This window comes from Nycticebus coucang, chromosome 6, assembly GCF_027406575.1.
Source record: "Nycticebus coucang isolate mNycCou1 chromosome 6, mNycCou1.pri, whole genome shotgun sequence".
NCBI lineage: Eukaryota > Metazoa > Chordata > Mammalia > Primates > Lorisidae > Nycticebus > Nycticebus coucang.
The window spans coordinates 116371382-116388990 of NC_069785.1; the positions used below are offsets into that span (position 1 = coordinate 116371382).

The 17609-nt window shown below is 42.8% G+C and overlaps 1 protein-coding gene across 4 annotated transcripts in view; it reads right to left on the bottom strand.

Moving 5' to 3' along the window:
* The window catches only part of PPP2R1B (protein phosphatase 2 scaffold subunit Abeta), a 41941-nt gene extending 36177 nt beyond the window's left edge, over positions 1–5764 (bottom strand). For 2 of the 4 annotated variants that reach the window (XR_008380546.1, XM_053593091.1), the window contains exons 1-5: positions 5562–5745; positions 4642–4732; positions 4160–4260; positions 647–879; positions 216–363 (exon numbers count right to left, since the gene is read on the bottom strand). Coding sequence is in view for 3 of the 4 variants with exons in the window: in XM_053593091.1 (XP_053449066.1) it covers positions 216–363; positions 647–879; positions 4160–4260; positions 4642–4732; positions 5562–5675 (687 nt within the window). In the remaining variant the exon portion in view is untranslated. Of the gene's footprint in view, positions 1–215; positions 364–646; positions 880–4159; positions 4261–4641; positions 4733–5561 lie in introns of all 4 variants that reach the window. The other 2 variants (XM_053593093.1, XM_053593092.1) reach the window with 2 other exon arrangements.
* Positions 5765–17609: the final 11845 nt, after the last annotated feature.

Sequence of the window (17609 nt, forward strand, 5' to 3'; positions counted from 1 at the left end):
TTAAGAAAGAAACATAAGAACACTAAGATGAGTCAAGTTACACTTTATCCAGGTCAGGATTAAGTACAAATTTCACAAAAAGGATCCCAACATGACAACCAAACCTCCTCAAAGAACTTAAGATTAAAAAAATTAAACTAAAAGAAATAAGCAATTCCTAAAATTTAGAAGAGAGCAGCATGTCTGTGTCCCTTAAACAGTAAGAGTCAATTCACCTGTTCATCTGCAGCTAGATTAGTGAAGAGTGGAACAATTTCACTTTTCACACTGTCTAATTCCAAAACTTTTGCAAATTCACCCAACTTGGAAGCAGCAGCGCGTCGCACCATTGGCGTGTCATCTGAGCACAAGGAACGGAAATGCCTGTGGCATAAAAAAAACAATGAAGATATTTCCCATCAAATATCATGATTAAACTGCCCCAATATAAATAAACACGGTAGAGGTTTTCTCTTATGGCAGTGATTCAGCTTCTATTCATAGAAGTAATGAAAAATAACGTATTGGCAATTCAAACAGATGATAAAAAATGATGGCATCAGCATGATTATCCCGGTATCAATGGTAACGGGGTACTGTGTAAGTGTCAGCTATGAGTCCCCAATAATCCCAAGTAATTAAAAAAAAAAAAAAAAAACTATCTTACTGTCTAATTTCTGCTTTGACAGCATTTGAGGCTCTGGGATAACAAACGCTGAATAAACCACATGCAGACGTGCGAGAAGTGAACCAGTCTCCGCTCGCCAGGCGCTTCACCAGCGGGACGAAGTGAGCCTCCAGAGCGACAGGCGTGTGCTCCTGGGAGATCTGCCTCAGGGACTCCACTGCCCTGTCTCGAACAACCGTCTCTTCCACAGTTGCCAGACTTTCCAAAGGAGGCTGAATAGATCAAAAAGGAAAAACCACAGGGAAGAAGTTATTGAATTAGGTTAGATACAGATTATCACTTTCTAAAGTGACTGAAGGGAGCTGGTGTGTAACCAGAATGCTAGCTACTTCATACCAAATGGTTACTTTCAGTTCCCACAGCGAGAACATACGGTACAGCCAACCTGAAGACACGACTTCTGTAGAAAAGCCAAGATCTCATGTCCCAGATGGCAATTCCCAGATGGTGTCTACAAATGACACAGTGGAAGAGATTTGACACAGTATTAATATTATTGTGAGCTGAATCACAAGGTTTGAAATATACAAAGCCAAATTCAGGCAGGATCATGTGTATTTCCTCAAGATTAAGTGCAAAAATATGATCAACATTAAAGCACCACAATTACAGCAACACTCAAAAGGCTGTGAGGTTCCTGAGTTCACAGCCTTCTGAGTATTATTCTATTCTCAGATGTGCAAGCAATCCTTGTCTACCAGCTCCACATCATAAATTTATCTAACTGGGCAGCGCCTGTGGCTCAGTGGGTAGGGCGGCAGCCCCATATACCAAGGGTGGTGAGTTCAAACCCAGCTCCAGCCAAACCGCAACGAAAAAATAGTCGGGCATTCTGAGGGGCACCTGTAGTCCCAGCTACTCGGGAAGCTGAGGCAAGAGATTTGCCTAAGTCCAGGAGTTGGAGGTTGCTGTGAGCTATGACACCATGGCATTCTACCATGGAGGGCAATAAAGTGAGACTCTGTCTCAAAAAAATAAAAATAAATAAATTTATCTAACTTACAAATAATTGAGTAAAGGTCGTTTTTTTTTTTTTTTTTTCAGAATATATTCAGAATCTTCTCATGAGCCACAGGGCTGGAATTTCTACCAGAACAATCAGATGAGGAGTACAGAGATGGTAGGAGACCTTTCTTGCAGCTTTAGAAAGAGAAGAGATCAAAGTGGCTGACGGTCTGGAGTAGGACTGAATATGACATCGCCCAGTAAAAAGTGAAAACAGGCTGGTTCTGTGAGCCTCTATCTTACTTGGTTTGCATTTGGGACTGGTAGTTTCGGCACATGCCAAGAGCTGGAGATGTTACACATAAAATACAAAACCCACATGTACAACCGACCAACAGAATGAAAAAGAAGACAATGGGTCAAAGGAAATAAGAGTGTCTGCCTAACAGTACATTTTAAATTATTTGATACACAGACCCAGGCAGTACTCAGTTTTCCTATGGTGTGTTTCAGAAGCCAATTGAAAAGATACTGCTTCTTATTTGCCAAGGCCTTTCAAGATCTCTCCCTTGCCTACCACAACCTCCTATCATAGAGAGCCACTGAATAATCTCTGTCAATAGGACAGAGTAAGGCCAAGCTCCTGAGAATCACTGCTGGGCTGTCCCTTGAGTTGAGCTCTACCCAATTCTTCAATGCCCTTGTCCTACTGACCCTGGGTGACCACTCCTGCCTATTCCAGGCAACACTTTATACTCCACCCCAACATGCTTCTTGCTTCTAAGCCTTTGCAACTCATTCTTTGAATAAATGATTATTGTTATATTCTAGCACTGAGGATACAGAAGAAATAAAGCAGATGAGTTTCCTGGCTTCAATGGCATAAAGCTGGTGAGTTTCCTGGCACTCTACCCAGGATAACAGAGTAAGACTCTGTCTCAAAAAAAATAAAAAAACCTTCTAAAAGGCTCCACCCTGTAGTCTAGTCATTAAAGAAAATCTTCTAGGGGTTCGATGCCCGAAGCACAGTGGTTACAGCACCAGTCACATACACCAAAGTTGGCAGGTTCGAACCCAGCCCTGGCCAGCTAACCAACGATGACAACTGCAACAAAAAATAGCCAGATATTGTGGCGGGTGCCTGTAGTACCAGCTACTTGGGAGGCTGAGGAAAGAGAATTGCTTAAGCCCAAGAGTTTGAGGTTGCTGTGAGCTGTGACACCACAGTACTCTACCAAGGGCAACAAAGTGAGACTCGGTCTCAAAAAAAAGAAAACCTTCAAGGTTTTAAATTTAGCTTGTGTAACTAGGTACCTCACAGTGATACAACTGAGTAGAAGGAGCAACAAAATAAGAGTTTTCTTTTGGGGAGAAAATTGAGTTCTGTTTTAAGTATGTTAAATTTGAAATACCTGTTTGACATCCAAGTAAAAACATCATAGGCAGATATACACAAATATATACATATCTAAATCTCTACAATCTATCAATCTATCTCTGGAGTTCCATGGAAAAATCAGAGGTAGAGACAGGAATCTCTATCACAAGAGCCAGCATTACATAAACATATTTAAAGCCCTGAAGCAAATATCCCTACCTTGTCCAACTACTGAATTCCTAGTTATCCTTTAAAACCTAGTTCAGGTCATCTCCCAAGAGGTCTTCCCTGAGCACGCTAAGTTTAATCTCTTTCTCCTCTCTATTATTTGCATAATTTGTAGTTGTTTCTATTTTTTCCATTTAAGCCTACATAGCAATTATTTGCTGACACACAAAGACAAGACAGCTCATTCCATTCACCACTGGTCATCTTTAACATTAACACTGTTAACTTACTATTTGCCTGATATATTAGACTCTCAATAATGTCAACAAAAATTGAACTGAACTCATCAAACTCACAAAGCCAGAAGCAAAACTTACGTTAACAATTAACGACAAGACATTCCTAGGTGAGAATTAAGACTTCCAATTTCAGAAAAAAATCGTAACTATCAAATTCCTTTTACTCTCAACCTCTGAACTAGTAGGTCTACAGAGGCAGAAAAACTGAAGAAGTTCTTTTATTCATAGTTAGAAAAATAAGAAAGGTTGAGTCCAAAATGTCTACATTACTTGTTCTCTCATGACTAATATTATGACTATCTGCCCATAAAAAGATCTGTATAAAAATGCTGCTGTGTGCCGGCTCCGCACCTGTGGCTCAAGCGGCTGAGGTGCCAGCCACATACACCTGAGCTGGCAGGTTCGAATCCAGCCTGGGCCCGCCAAATAATAATGACGGCTGCAACCAAAAAATAGTCAGGAGTTGTGGTGGGTGCCTGCAGGTCCCAGCTGCTTGGGAAGCAGAGGCAGGAGAATCGCTTGAACCCAGGAGTTGGAGGTTGCTGTGAGCTGTGATGTCACAGCACTCTACCCAAGGGCAACAGCTTGAGGCTCTGTCTCAAAAAAAAAAAAAAAAAATGCTGCTGTGTGCCTATCACCAAACAACATATCATTTATAGTGCAAAAGTTCTAGAAAGAATGTAGGCACATACAAATACTTACCAGCAGACAGTGGGCAAAGTCAGGACCTCCCACCAGGCCAGTAAAGTTTCCCAGCTGCTCAGCAAGGGCTAACAGTACCTCATCTTCATCATAAATTGTATCTGGAAATGACATCAACCAAGTACTCATCAACAAGTATAGATGGCCCAGAGCTGGACACTCACAAAACTAGGAAGAGACTCAATATGTAGCCAGTAAGATGGCCCAGTCAGAATCCTAACAGCATTTTCTTTCTTCTCTTCAATGAACAGTCTTCCTGGATATTTTACTGAATGAATTAAAAAGTCATGCTCCCAGTTATCAGTTCATGTTTAAATATGTCTGGCCACAACCTTACAATGTTTTATTATTTCTTTTGCATGAAAAGCACCTAGCTCAGTTTAGTACTTAATGAAACTGTGGGTAACAAACTGAAAAACAAAGTTTTGAAAGACAGTGGAAAATGGAATGTCCATGCCTTCTTTAAACAAAGATTCACAAACCTGTGAGGAATGGCAGCAGTTCAGTTCTTGTCCTTTCTACTCCAAGTGCTAGAGCAATTGTTGATAATTTCTTAATACTGTTAAGTCGGAGCTTTAAAAAAGAAAATAGAAAGAACAAAGTAATGGTTGCAATTTAGACAAAAGCCAAACAAGTGAAATCATGATATACAGGTAAAGAAGGACCACCTTTCATTTAGATTGTATTCATAAGGAACCTCATAAGGACCTCAGGGGTGGTACAACTGGGCCTCATTAGCCAGAGGAAGTTTTCCCAGGAGAAATATTCAAAAGGGCCCAGAAGAGAATGAATGAAAGAGTATTACAAGACTCAGAAAGTCACATAATTTTTAAACAGAAAAAAAAATTGGCAACGGTGAAGCGGGTGAAATGGCTGAATACAACGCCTGCCTGATCAAAGAAAAGTTCCACAGCGCTGATACACCGACTCCATCTAGGTTGATGAGCCATCCCGCTCTCTTTCCACTCGGGAAGCCCAGCCAGTGTCCAAGCCTAGAGGAAGGCACTGGGCTGCAGAGCAAAGGACGCCCTGGCATCCTGCGAACTGCAGCTCGCTCCAACCCCCTCGCGGCCCCGCACGCGCTCCTCCCGCTCCCGGTTCACCCTCCAGGACTGACCGCCGCCCGGAAGAAGAGCCCAGGTGGGAAGCCGGTTCCCAGACGCCCAACCGGACGCCCGGACGACGCCTCAGGGGGTCGGGGGCAGGGGCGCCGGGGAGGTCCCGGGGAGGGTCGGGCGTGCCACAGAAGCCCCTCCGAAGTCTTCCCTCGCCTCCCCTTCACGTTTCTGCTGCGAGTTCGGCTAGTTCAATCCCCAAGCCTCCTCTCCGCGTCTCTGGCCTTCCTCTTCCCTACCACGCGCCCGGCCAGGCCCTCCTCGACTTCTCGGCCTCAGTCCGGTACCTGCACGTCCTCATTGCGGAGCTCGTCGATTAAAACCGCGATCGGGTATAGCGAATCGTCCCCATCTCCGCCCGCTGCCGCCGGGCCGGCCCCGGGCCCCGCCGCACCCGCCATGTTCTTTCTCCTCCTGCTGGTCGCCGCCGCCCGCTCGGGGCCCAGGCCCCGCCCCGCGCCCAGGCCCCGCCCCGCGCCCTGGCCCCGCCCCGCGCCCGGGGATTTGGGGCTGAGGCCAGCGCGCCGGCGGGGTGGGGGCCGGGGAGCCCAGCCTGGGCCTTGCCTATGGAGGAACCCTTCCGACGCCCACCGCAAGAGTTGCGGGTCCGAACTCCAGAAGAAGGGTGGGCTGAGAAAGCGAATGGGACCCCCGTGTCCTTTCCCCAGCCGAAGGAAACAGGGGCAGGGATTCATCCTCGTTGTGTTCTCAAGGGGCCGGGGACCCACCTGGATGAGCCGTGCTGTGCCCTCTTAGGACTCAGGCGGGCTGAAGCTGCTGCCAAAGCCATGAGGAAAAAGGCTTTAGCACCTCCCCTGACTTCATTCATCCTGACCCTGAGCCACTGGGTTTCCAGCCCTGGTTTTTCCGCTCAACCTCAAGTTTCCACACAGCCCCTGCACTTCTTCCTTGGGCCTGTTCTCCAGGATTGCATCTGGCTCCTGCTCCCTTAAGACAAATAACGCGGGCGGTGAGAGAAAATGAACAGTGCTGTCCAAACTCCCCAGTCAATATTTTTTCCACGCAAGCTGTTAAAAACATGCTGCTCTCTTGTTTTTGTGTTTCTTTTCAGTTTGGTACTGGAATGGTGCCTTCTGTTGTATTTTCTTCCTCCCATTTTTTAGCTCTTTAGCATGCTACAAGTACAACAATGAAACAAAACTAGGACAAGCTTTAATCCTTCCAAACTGGGTGGAATGGCTACTTTGCTTGTACAAGAAAGCCTAAACTGGCCTCCCTAGACCTCCAGGAGTCCTCAAAGGCAGCTGTGCAAGAAGGTGGAGGTCTGGGAGTTCTTTCTTGCAAAACTGAATGGGAAGTTTTCACTTACTTTGGTTCGGGCTGCAAGGAAAAACTAGAATGTCCTTTCTTTTGTTTGTTTTGGGCTGGAATTTAAGTAACTTAGAATAATAACTACATATGATGATCCCAAGCTCTCAAGTAGTAATTCTATGTGTGTGATTAATAAAAAAAAAAAAAGTAAATTATTAATAAATGCAATTTAGGAAACTATATTTTTAAAAATTTAAGGTTTTTGGTAGTGAGCATGGTAGCTAGAACCTTTGGTAGAAATGAACATTTGGGACCCAATAGACCTGAACAGTTTTTCTCAAATTAGGTCTGTGGATGTATCCTTTAGGGTTTTAATTTTGTTTTCATTTTTTTCTTTTTTTAGATTTGCATAAACATTCTGGATATTTGACCACTTTATAACTCAGTACTGGGTGGCACTTGTGGCTCAGTGAGTAGGGCACCGGCCACATATACCGAGGGTGGCAGGTTCGAACCCTGGCCTTGGGCAAACTGCAACAATAACAACAAAAAAAATAACTCAGTATTGTCACTCAGTCTCACCACCTACAGTTGCATGTGTGTTTCACTGCTGTTTTTATTGTTTTGAAATAATGAGAAAAGTTTTTAAATAATGATGCTTTCATACATAGAATGAAAGCCATATGACATTATGGGACTGCACTGTCTGAGTAGTGAGAAAATTAAGATATCATAGGTCACTTGGTACATAGGCATATAACACTCAAAAGAAGCTGAGCTTTGGCAGGCAATACCATAGTCACAGTACAAGGGATAATTTAGTTATAGCAAAATACATCATTTACTATGACAAATTACTATAGTCCTATTAATTTGAATGGTATTAGTTGTGTGGTTTCATTTGTATTTAATTTGTAAATTTTGTTAGCTGTGTAAGAGTTATAAATAAAAATGTTATATTTGTAGTTCATATATGTAAATTTAAGTAACATAATAAAACCATTTACGTTGACTGAGAGTTTTCAGTATTTTTTATTTCTTTAAAAATGGACCCACATACCACCCAAGTTTAAGAGAGACTGTTAGGAGGTTTTCAATTTAGTACTTTACCAATTAGACTGTCAAATAGGGTTCCTATTGGCATGTGGAGGAGAAATCTTTCCCCTTATAGTTTATGTAAAAAGTCTTCGGCTCAAGGAGTAGGGCGCCAGTCCCATATGCCAGAAGTGGTGGGTTCAAACCCAGCCCCGGCCAAAAAAAAAAAAGTCTTCGGAAGTGATCAGGAAGCAAGGGCAAAGAGAAGCAGATTAAGTCAGTTCCACAGACATTATCATCTAGATACGAGCTTAAACTCAGGAGAGCCTCAATATGCTAACAAAGTCTGGGACATTGATGCGAAACTGTTTTTTTTTAAACTCAAATATGCTTTGTTTACTCAAGCACAGTGAATTGGAGGTCTAAGGAATAACTATGATTAAAAATGAAATAACAAGCTAAGAATGGCTGGCTCTAGCGTCATCAATTCTGGATTCAATTCCCGGCTCTGTTTCTGATTCATCATGGCCTACCTCTCCCTATGCTTCTGTCCCGCCTTTCACCCCCTCGCCCCCAATAAAATGGAGCTAATCGTCTCTGGTTCCTGATCAAGTTACTGTGATGCTGTGAGAATGAAACAGGTAATAAACATGAAGATGCTAATAAATCCTTCAATAAAGAAAGTGATTAAGACAGACTGCCGCAGAAAGAGGCTATTTCAAAAACTGGGCCAGACTGTAAGGCTGACCATCTGAATCACCTAAGCATCTAAACTGCCTATTAAAAATGTAGACTACTAGCCTTCAACCCAGACCTAAGAATGGGGCCAGACATTTTATGGTACCCACTGGGTGTTTCTAATGTGCTTTGACATTTGAAAGTCATTGATTTTAGAAGTTCATCTGGAAAAAGCACCTGCTTAGGTAGAGTATGAAAAGTTTTCAGAAGCCATCTCTGTCCAGAAAAAGCAAGTGACAGCTAGAACTGCTTATTGATGATATGCAATTCTGTCTCTATAGTTTGTGGGTTTTGCCAGATTAAAAAGGTGATCCCTCTTTTGATGGATTTCTGGAAGTTAGCCAAGCACTTGCAACACAGCACTGTGGCACTGAGCTATTTCCATAACCTCCTCTCCCCTTTATTGCTCCCTCAGGCCTCCTCTCCACTTCCCACACACACCATAAGAAATTAATAACCAGGGAACTGCCAGAGGCAACAGCTGAGATTAGATTGAGGATTTAAGGCAGCCCTTAGGAAACGTGACATTCTCAGCACAAAAGCACTGAGTTCTGACTCCCACATGCAGTTCACTCATCCCGTGTGAATCAAGGGAAGACTAGGTTCAACTTGCCCAATTCCTTTAAGACAAAGCAACAAGAATATGGGGATCAGCTTGTAACAGCTCTCAGTGTCACATCAGAAAACGGTAGTCCTGAGGAAGTCCGGATGACATCACGATCATTATTCTGGCCTTTTGCCTCCAGTTTAATACAGAGCTTTACAAATAGGCACTTATTCAAATGCTGATCTGCTCCAGAGTCCCCCACTGCAGACAGAAGGCCTGCACAGACCTGTAAGTGACTCTTAGGACTGATGCGGATTGTTGTCCCACAGAAAGCGCCATCAGGAGCAGGGTAGATGGCCCAGTTCATTCACAGAAAACCTGAAGCACACATAGACATTTTCCAAATATCTTTATTTAGCAAGATGACCCTAGTAAACCAATTTCCAAGTCTTTACTTATTTCATTGCAAAGTAGCAATTATTACCATAGCATTAATGATATTTATGCAAAGAATGTCATCATTTCTGCGGAACTCAAATATTTTCCCCCCAGTTTCACCTCAATATTTGTGCCCTCTTTCCCTTTTCCGTTTTCTTTGTGGCAAATTTTTAATCCCATTTTAATCTCTACTTTAGGTAGAGAAAGAGACTCTACCTAAAGTCACACAATAAATCAGAAGCAGCTGCGGAACTCATAATCAGGGATTACCCTCTATCTCCATTTAACAGCTTATCATTATATATAAGAAAAGGTATTGAATTTCCAAGGCAAAACTTTGCCTGAATTCTTGGAAAGAGCGAATCAAAGAAATAGAACAGTCAGTTCTGGTTCAGAAGTTTGTACAACAGTTAAGCGAGTATGCTCTGGAATCAGGAAGATGTAGATTGCAATCCCATCTCCAATTACTAGCTGTGTGACTTTGGGCAAATAACCTCTCTAAATCTTGGTTTCTACCTCTGTACAGTGGGGCTGTCAAGCTTACCTCATGTGGTTGTTATGAAGATTAAATAATTCATATAAAGTAGTGCCTGGTAAAAGACAGCCCTCAAATGTTAGCCATGGTGGGTTATTATCTACGGAGGAAGTAGGAGCAGGTAGGAAAACATTCCAATCAACTGAGCTTTGGCAACAGAGAGGACCAGCATGAAGGAATGAAAGGAGTGCATGGCTTACAGCCAGAAGACCCAACTCCAGAAGATTTTTTTCCACTGGTTCTTACCTCTTAAATTTTTTTCCCTCTGGTTTTACCTCTTAGAGTTGTCGTGAGGAGTTCTGATCCACGACGTAAAGTGCTCTGTTCATAGAAAGTACTATGCAAATGTTAGAAGTTGTGTTACTTATTATTGAGGGCTCAATGAAGCTGGTGTCCATGCCACACACAAAAAGAGAACATCTGAAGATCTACACTCAAGGTGTGCAGACTGCCAGTTCCCCAAAGAACAGCAGTCAGAATTAGTACTTCCTCTAGCAAACCTGAAGATCAGACAGGCAAGTTGACTTTTCTCCAAAGTCTTAGGCTTTTGAGTCTCATAATGGACTCTAATGTTCTCAGGAGAGAACCCCTGGTTATCTTGCCAGATGCTATACACCACTCAACAAAAACCTTTTGTTACAGTGTTAAGTGAAAAGGCAAGGTATATCTTTCATATTAACCTGGATGGAAGTGGAAGACATTATTCTTAGTAAAGCATCATATGAATGGAGAAGCATGAATCCTATGTACTCAATTTTGATATGAGGACAATTAATGACAATTAAGGTCATGGTGGGGGTGGGGGAAGGGGAGAACAGAGAGAGAAAGAAAGAGGAAGGGGTGGGGAAAGGAAGAGCAGAGAGAGGGAAGGGGGGGCCTTGGTGTGTGCCACACTTTTGGGGGCAAGACAGGATTGCAAGAGGGACTTTACCTAAGAAATGCAATCAGTGTAACCTGGCTTATTGTACCCTCAATGAATCCCCAACAATAAAAATAAATAAAATTAAATAAATAAAATTAAAAAATAAAAAAAAGATTTCAGGTGCATGTTAAATTGAAAATGTTCAGAAATAATAGATTATTTCTAAATGGCTAATATTATCCTTAAATTTGTTCAAAGCAAGGGCCAGCACAGTGTGTATAGTACTGTACCATTTGTAAATTACAATGCACACACGTGTGCTTACATAATACTGTATATGTATAAAAAAAAATCTCAGGGCTCGGCGCCCATAGCTCAGTGGTTAGGGCACCGGCCACATACACCAGGGCTGGCAGGTCCTAACCTGGCCCGGGCCTGCTAAACAACAATGACAACTACAACAAAAAAATAGCCAGATGTTTTGGCCGGCACCTGTAGTCCTAGGTACTTGGGAGGCTGAGGCAAGAGAATCACTTAAGCCCAAGAGTTTGAGGCTGCTGTAAGTTGTGACACCACAGCACTCTACCAAGGGCAACATAATGAGACTCTATCTCAAAAAACAAAAAAAGTAGCCGGGCGTTGTGACAGGCACCAGTAGTCCCAGCTACTTGGGAGGCTGAGGCAAGAGAATCGCTTAAGCCCAGGAGTTGGAGGTTGCTGTGAGCTGTGTAAGGCCACGGCACTCTACCGAGGGCCATAAAGTGAGACTCTGTCTCTACAAAAAAAAAAAAAAAAAAAAAAAAATCTGAGGCCAGGCACAGTGACTCATTCCTGTATTCCTAGCACTCTGGGAGGCTGAAGCAGGAGGACTGCTTGAGCTCAGGAGTTTGAGACCAGCCTGAGCAACGGCAAGACCCTGTCTCTACTAGAAATAAAAAAATTAACCAGGCATCATAGTAGTCCTAGCTACTCAGGAGGCCGAAGCAGGAGGATCCATTGAGCCCAGGAGTATGAGGTTGCCGTGAGCTAGGCTGACGCCATGGTACTCTAGCCAGGGCAACAGAGTAAGACGCTGCCTCAAAAACAAAACAAAACTCTAGAAGCACACTCAAAACTAATAACATTAATTAGTTAACCAATGACACTGGTTAATTGGCAAGGTAACTGGATACCCAGAGAAGAGAGATATAAAGCAGATTTTTTTCATGTACAGTATATTCATTTGTGCTTTTAAAAAACTGTTTACTCAACTCCAAATCTTACTCAAATTTTTCCATTAATGTCCTTTTCTGTTGCAGGACCCACTCTAGGATAACACATTGCATTTAGGCTTTTTGAATTTTGAACCATTTTCATTATCTATTGAAACAAACTGTATTCTGCCTCCTCTGGTATCCCTGGATGTGAATAATAGATGTGCCCAACTATTCTCTGTCTAGCCTTGCTATGTCCACAGGGTCCATGGAGTCCAGATGTCCTTCCTCTTTCTTATTTTTGAAAGCCTCTTAATCACCGTGTCTGTACTAGACCGAGCCATTATAAGTAGCAGCTACTACACTGCCCCCAGGATCCAGCTAGACAGAGGCTTGATTTAGCAAAAGCAAGCCTTACTTAAAATATTCCTGCTGCGCTGAAAGCTTTTGCCTGTGGTCTCTCTCAAAGATGGTATTTCCTACTTCCTTATCTGACCTGCCCAGCATAACTGTTGGGAGAACAGTCACAGGAGTAAGAAAGGATCCATGCCAAGCCCCCATGTACACGGCACGCACATTTGGCAGAAATCCAGCTAGGAGTGTAATCAGAAACCGGAATTTCCACCACCTTCTAGGACTTCAGGAAATCAGCTCCCTGACTGATTTAGCTATGTGATTACAATTAGCTGGGGCCCAGGGTGTTCACAAAAAGCCCCTACAAAGACCAAAGGTACCATCTGCACACTCTGTACCACTTGGACCACCTCCAGGGTGTGGTAACCAGAAGATTAAGAAGGTGATACAAAAAAAAAAGTAAAACATCTTTGACTAGATCTGTTCTCATCTCAGCTGATACAATCCTTCTAAATTCCCCAACATAATATCAAAAAAAGGGTCAATGACTGTGAACTTTAAACAGGCCAAAAAAGAGGCTCTGAAGTCACTGCTTGGGTTTGAATCCCAGATCTACAACTTTATACCTAGATGATCTCGGGCAAGACACTTAATAATATCTCCAAGCCTCAGTTTCCCCATTTATAAAGAGGCTAGTAATAGTTACCGATCTCATAATGTTGTTGTGAGGACTGAGAAAAAAGCAACTGAAAACATTCCTTATCATTTCTCAGCCTTTTCACTAAGATCAAGTATAAAACATTATTGACATGTAATAAATTCTTAATAATCATTAGCTGTTATTCATGTTATTTATTTATAACACAAATCTGTTGTATAAAAAAAAGGCATTAATGTAAAATCCATACAGTCCTCACGTGTTTCTAAAACTGAGCTCAAGGAGGGTATCAGGAGATTGAAAGAAAGGAATCCCCTTTGAAATGTAACTGGCAGAGCTGACCTCATCTGTTCCTTTAAGGCCCAAATCTGCCTAGATGGTTATCTAACACTTTTAAAATACTAATTCTACTTCCTTCTGTAAATGTTTGCTTTTACTCCATGGACAATCAAAGGCATTCTAAGGCCTTTTACTTCCAGGGCTCAGGCCCTGCTAAGTGCTATTACTGTCCCTTGGACTTCTGTGCTGGTGAATAAGGGTTTCTGTTAGCATTTGAAGGAGAGACCCCGGGACATTCATATTTGGTGGAGGTTTCCTGTGACAGTATCAGTCAGTTACCAGAGATGAAGTCAGAACTGTGCATGTGATACGGTTTGGACATACAGGCATTTGGCTCTTGAAAATGGATAAACAGCTGGTAAGGGCCCCTAAGAGTAGCTGCTTTCTCCCACCCACACATATATATCTTTTATTAGCTACCAATACAATCAAGGTCATGCCAAGTGGAACTGGAAATCAACCGAGAAGAGCTGACTTGTGAATCGTCTACCAATCATGGGCTCACTACTGGGATGGACAATTCATGCCCTGGTAAGTTATGGGCATAGTTTTTCCCAGGAAATTTTTGCAATTATAGCAATAGAAGAGCGCAATGTAGGGATACATACAAGAAATGTGACTACGATATTTCAATGTACACAGGAATTACACCAGAACACAACAAATAAGCAAACTAAGTTGCTGGAGGAGCCAGAGCTTTGACGTTTTTTAGTGAGAGAGTGCCCTCTGCTGGGCGTGAGGAAGCCTCTGTCAGGGCATGGCAGATGAGCTGGTCTTAGTTTGTCAGAGACAGGGATACTTGGAGTAAAAGAAAAAACAAAAACCATGGCAACATACTTAAACTTTGGTGCTATTTTTTAGACTATTCCTAGTCATCACAGACTGGAAGAACTACAGAAAAACAAATACAGAAAAATACCCAAGGGAAGGGCTGAGTTAAAAAAAAAAAGACTTTGGGCTCAGTACTTGTGGCTCAAGTGGCCAAGGCGCCAGCCACATACACCTGAGCTGGTGGGTTCGAATCCAGCCCCATCCACTAAACAACAATGATGGCTGCAACCAAAAAATAGCCGGGCGCTGTGGTGGGCACCTGCAGTCCCAGCTACTTGGGAGGTGGAGGCAGGACAATCGCTTGAGCCCAGGAGTTGGAGGTTGCTGTGAGCTGTGATGCCACAGCACTCTATCCAGGGCGACAGCTTGAGGCTCTGTCTCAAAAAAAGAAAAAAAAAAATCTTCGGCATATTCTTTTAGAAATTTAAAGCTAAAAAAATAAGTCTCATTTTCTACATATCCTCGCAAATACTTTACTGGCAAGGAAAAATGTGAACACATTATAGGAAATACCAGGGGAACTTAGAGTCATATTGTTAACAGGGAGATAAGAAAGAGGAGAGACCAACTCCTGGACAGGACGTGGTGTCTTCCTGTTGGTAGAATGAACATATTTCAGGTTATTTCTCTCAAAATGAGATTAACCTTTGCTCTTATGTCTGAGGTTGTGAAAGCAGCTCTGGAGAGGCTCTCTCTCCAGAGAGAGAGACGGGGGTAAAATAACAAAGGTAAAATAGGGTCTTTAATTTGCTTATCTCGAACAGTCAAGTATATTTAAAAGGTACATAAAGAGGGCGGCGCCTGTGGTTCAAGGAGTAGGGCACCGGCCCCATATACTGGAGGTGGCGGATTTAAGCCTGGCCCTAGCCAGAACTGCAAAAAAACAAACAAAAAAATCCAACTACACAAAGGGCCAGGCATGGTGGCACGCGTCTATAATCCAAGCACTCTGTGAGGCGGAGGCGGGTGGATTGCCGGAGCTCACAGGTTAGAGACCAGTCTGAACAAGAACAAGACCCTGTCTCTAAAAATAGCTGGGCATTGTGGCAGGTGCCTGTAGTCCCAACTACTTGGGAGGTGGAGGCAAGAGAATTGCTTGAGCGCAAGAGTTTGAGATTTTTGTGAACTGTGATGCTATAGCACTCTACCCAGGGCAACAAAATGAGAGTCTGCCTCAAAAAAAAAACTATATAAAGCAGGCTCCCCCAGTATGTCCTGCAGCAGGAGGGCTTAATACCTACACATAACTTTTTATCCAATGTTCTACTCAACACAGACATAAGCCCTTATCTGAGAAGTCCAAGCAGTACCAATTATTAGGATTGAATTTAAAGACCTGGCTCTTCCTGAAGTTTGGATCTACCTGCTCAAACTCTGTCCGCCCACCTAATAAATACATCAATAAAATGGCACTGACTAGGTCTGAAATTGTCAAAATTATAGTCATTTTTGTTTCCCATATGTGTTATTACTCAGTTTACTGAGATGAGAAGATCAATGGGAGGAGAACTACAGTAAATTATTAACATCCATTAGTGTACTTCAGCACCATATTAGTTAATCGTTTCCCGGAAAGCCAGGCCCAGAGGGAATGGAGGATAGGGCAAGGAAGAGTTGATAGGCCCAAGTAAGCAGAGAGAAAGAGGCCTGGATGAAAGCCTGGACAACCAGGGGTCATAATTAAAAAAGGACAAGAAACATTTTTTCCTGCTCAATTATCTTTGATCTTTGGTGTGGCTGTTTACCTCTCAGTCTTTATTAAGAGCAGTTTAGCTATGTAACAGATAAATCACCTGGAGAGTTTTTTAAAAATAGTGTTCCTGGGCCTATCCTGGGCTACTAACTCAGAATTCCTGAGGGGTTAACCGGGTAGTGGCAATTGTTTAAAGGTCTCCAAGTGACTGCACCTAACAACTGCTGCTTTATGTTAAGCATTTAGTACAGTGCTGCTGAAGCAGCTAGCAGCACACCCTTCTCATTTGCTGTCCTGGGATTTGTGATTTAAAATGCCTAATCAAAGGCTAAAGGCACCAATTACCAAACACTGCTTCTGCCTTCAAATGAAGGCCAAAGAGAACCCTTACAAAGGCAGGCAATGTCCTGGAATCCATGGTTGTAGGTCTTTAAAAAAGCCCTTCTCAGAATAAGTTTGTCTTAAATCACACAATCTTTTGACTGTTAGGACCCCTAAAAGGTCACCTGGTTTATACTTTTAACTCTAGGCATGTAATGACAGAACAAGATCACGAACTAGAGGCAAAACCAAAACCAAACAAAAGCTCTGCTACCACCTGGAAGATTTTTTTTTTTTTTTTTTTTTTTTGCAGTTTTTGGCCAGGGCTGGGTTTGAACCCACCACCTCTGGCATATGGGGCTAGCGCCCTACTCCTTTGAGCTACAGCGCTGCCCTCACCTGGAAGAATTTTATGAAGATACCTGAAGAATCACTTAAAAAGAAAAAGAAAGCTCACACTCAAGTAAAACGTTATTTAAACACAATCGTTTTTTGAGACAGTCTCACTATGTCACCCTTGGTAGAGTGCTGTGGCATCAAAGCCCACACCAATCTCAAACTCTTGGGTTTAAGACATTCTCTTGCCTCAGTCTCCCAAGTAGCTGGGACTACAGGTGCCCGCCACAGTGCCCAGCTATTTTTTTATTATTGTTGTCATTGCTGTTTAGCAGGCCCTGGCCAGTTTCAAACCCACCAGCCCCGGTACATGTGGCCAGTGGCCTCAGTACTGAGCTACAGGCGCTGAGCCTATATAAACTCAATTGTTAATTTTAACACAGACTATTCATTCTAGGAAGCCACGATAGGAAATTCCTAGTCTGTCCTGTCATTACAATTCTAGTTTCCTGATTTCATTGATCAGATTTGTTGATTATAATTTGTTTAGACATCAGGTATATGCTGAACTCCACAGCTGAATGGAGTAAAAACAACTTTCCGTTCTAAAATATCACTTGCTACTTAATATTATTCAATCTGAGCATATCACTACAAGGACATCTTGCAGTCGGACTGCCTCTTCCCAGCAAGGCATGCAGCTGGTAGGACCCAAGCACCTCCTCACACCTGGAAGGACAGGTTTTCCCAAACTCATGTGTGACTCTCCAAAATCAAGTCATGATAAATATTTTCAATAGAGTATGCTATCTCTCTTTTTAGAAGTTACTGGAGGAATCTGCTTTTGCGTGGAAGCCCCTGTACTTCAGGAGACTTGCTAAAATAGCCACATTCCTATCTTTCCAATTGCTCTTTGGGTACTGCAGGACTTAGGATGTGCTGTATTTTCTGTGGTCTAAAACTCTGAGCCAGTTTGAGAGCAATAGCTGTATATGAGGCCTGACAATTAAGCTCAGTATCTTGCCATCAGGAGCTTATAATTGGCAGCACTGTACAAACAGCATGGTGAGATCTCAGAACCGTGGGGTCACAGCTGTGTTCATTCCAACCTGGTAGCAGTGTCTTGCCGATGGTGTTCATGAAGTGTCACAAGTTTTTGTGTGCTGTTGTAAGAATGTTGGAG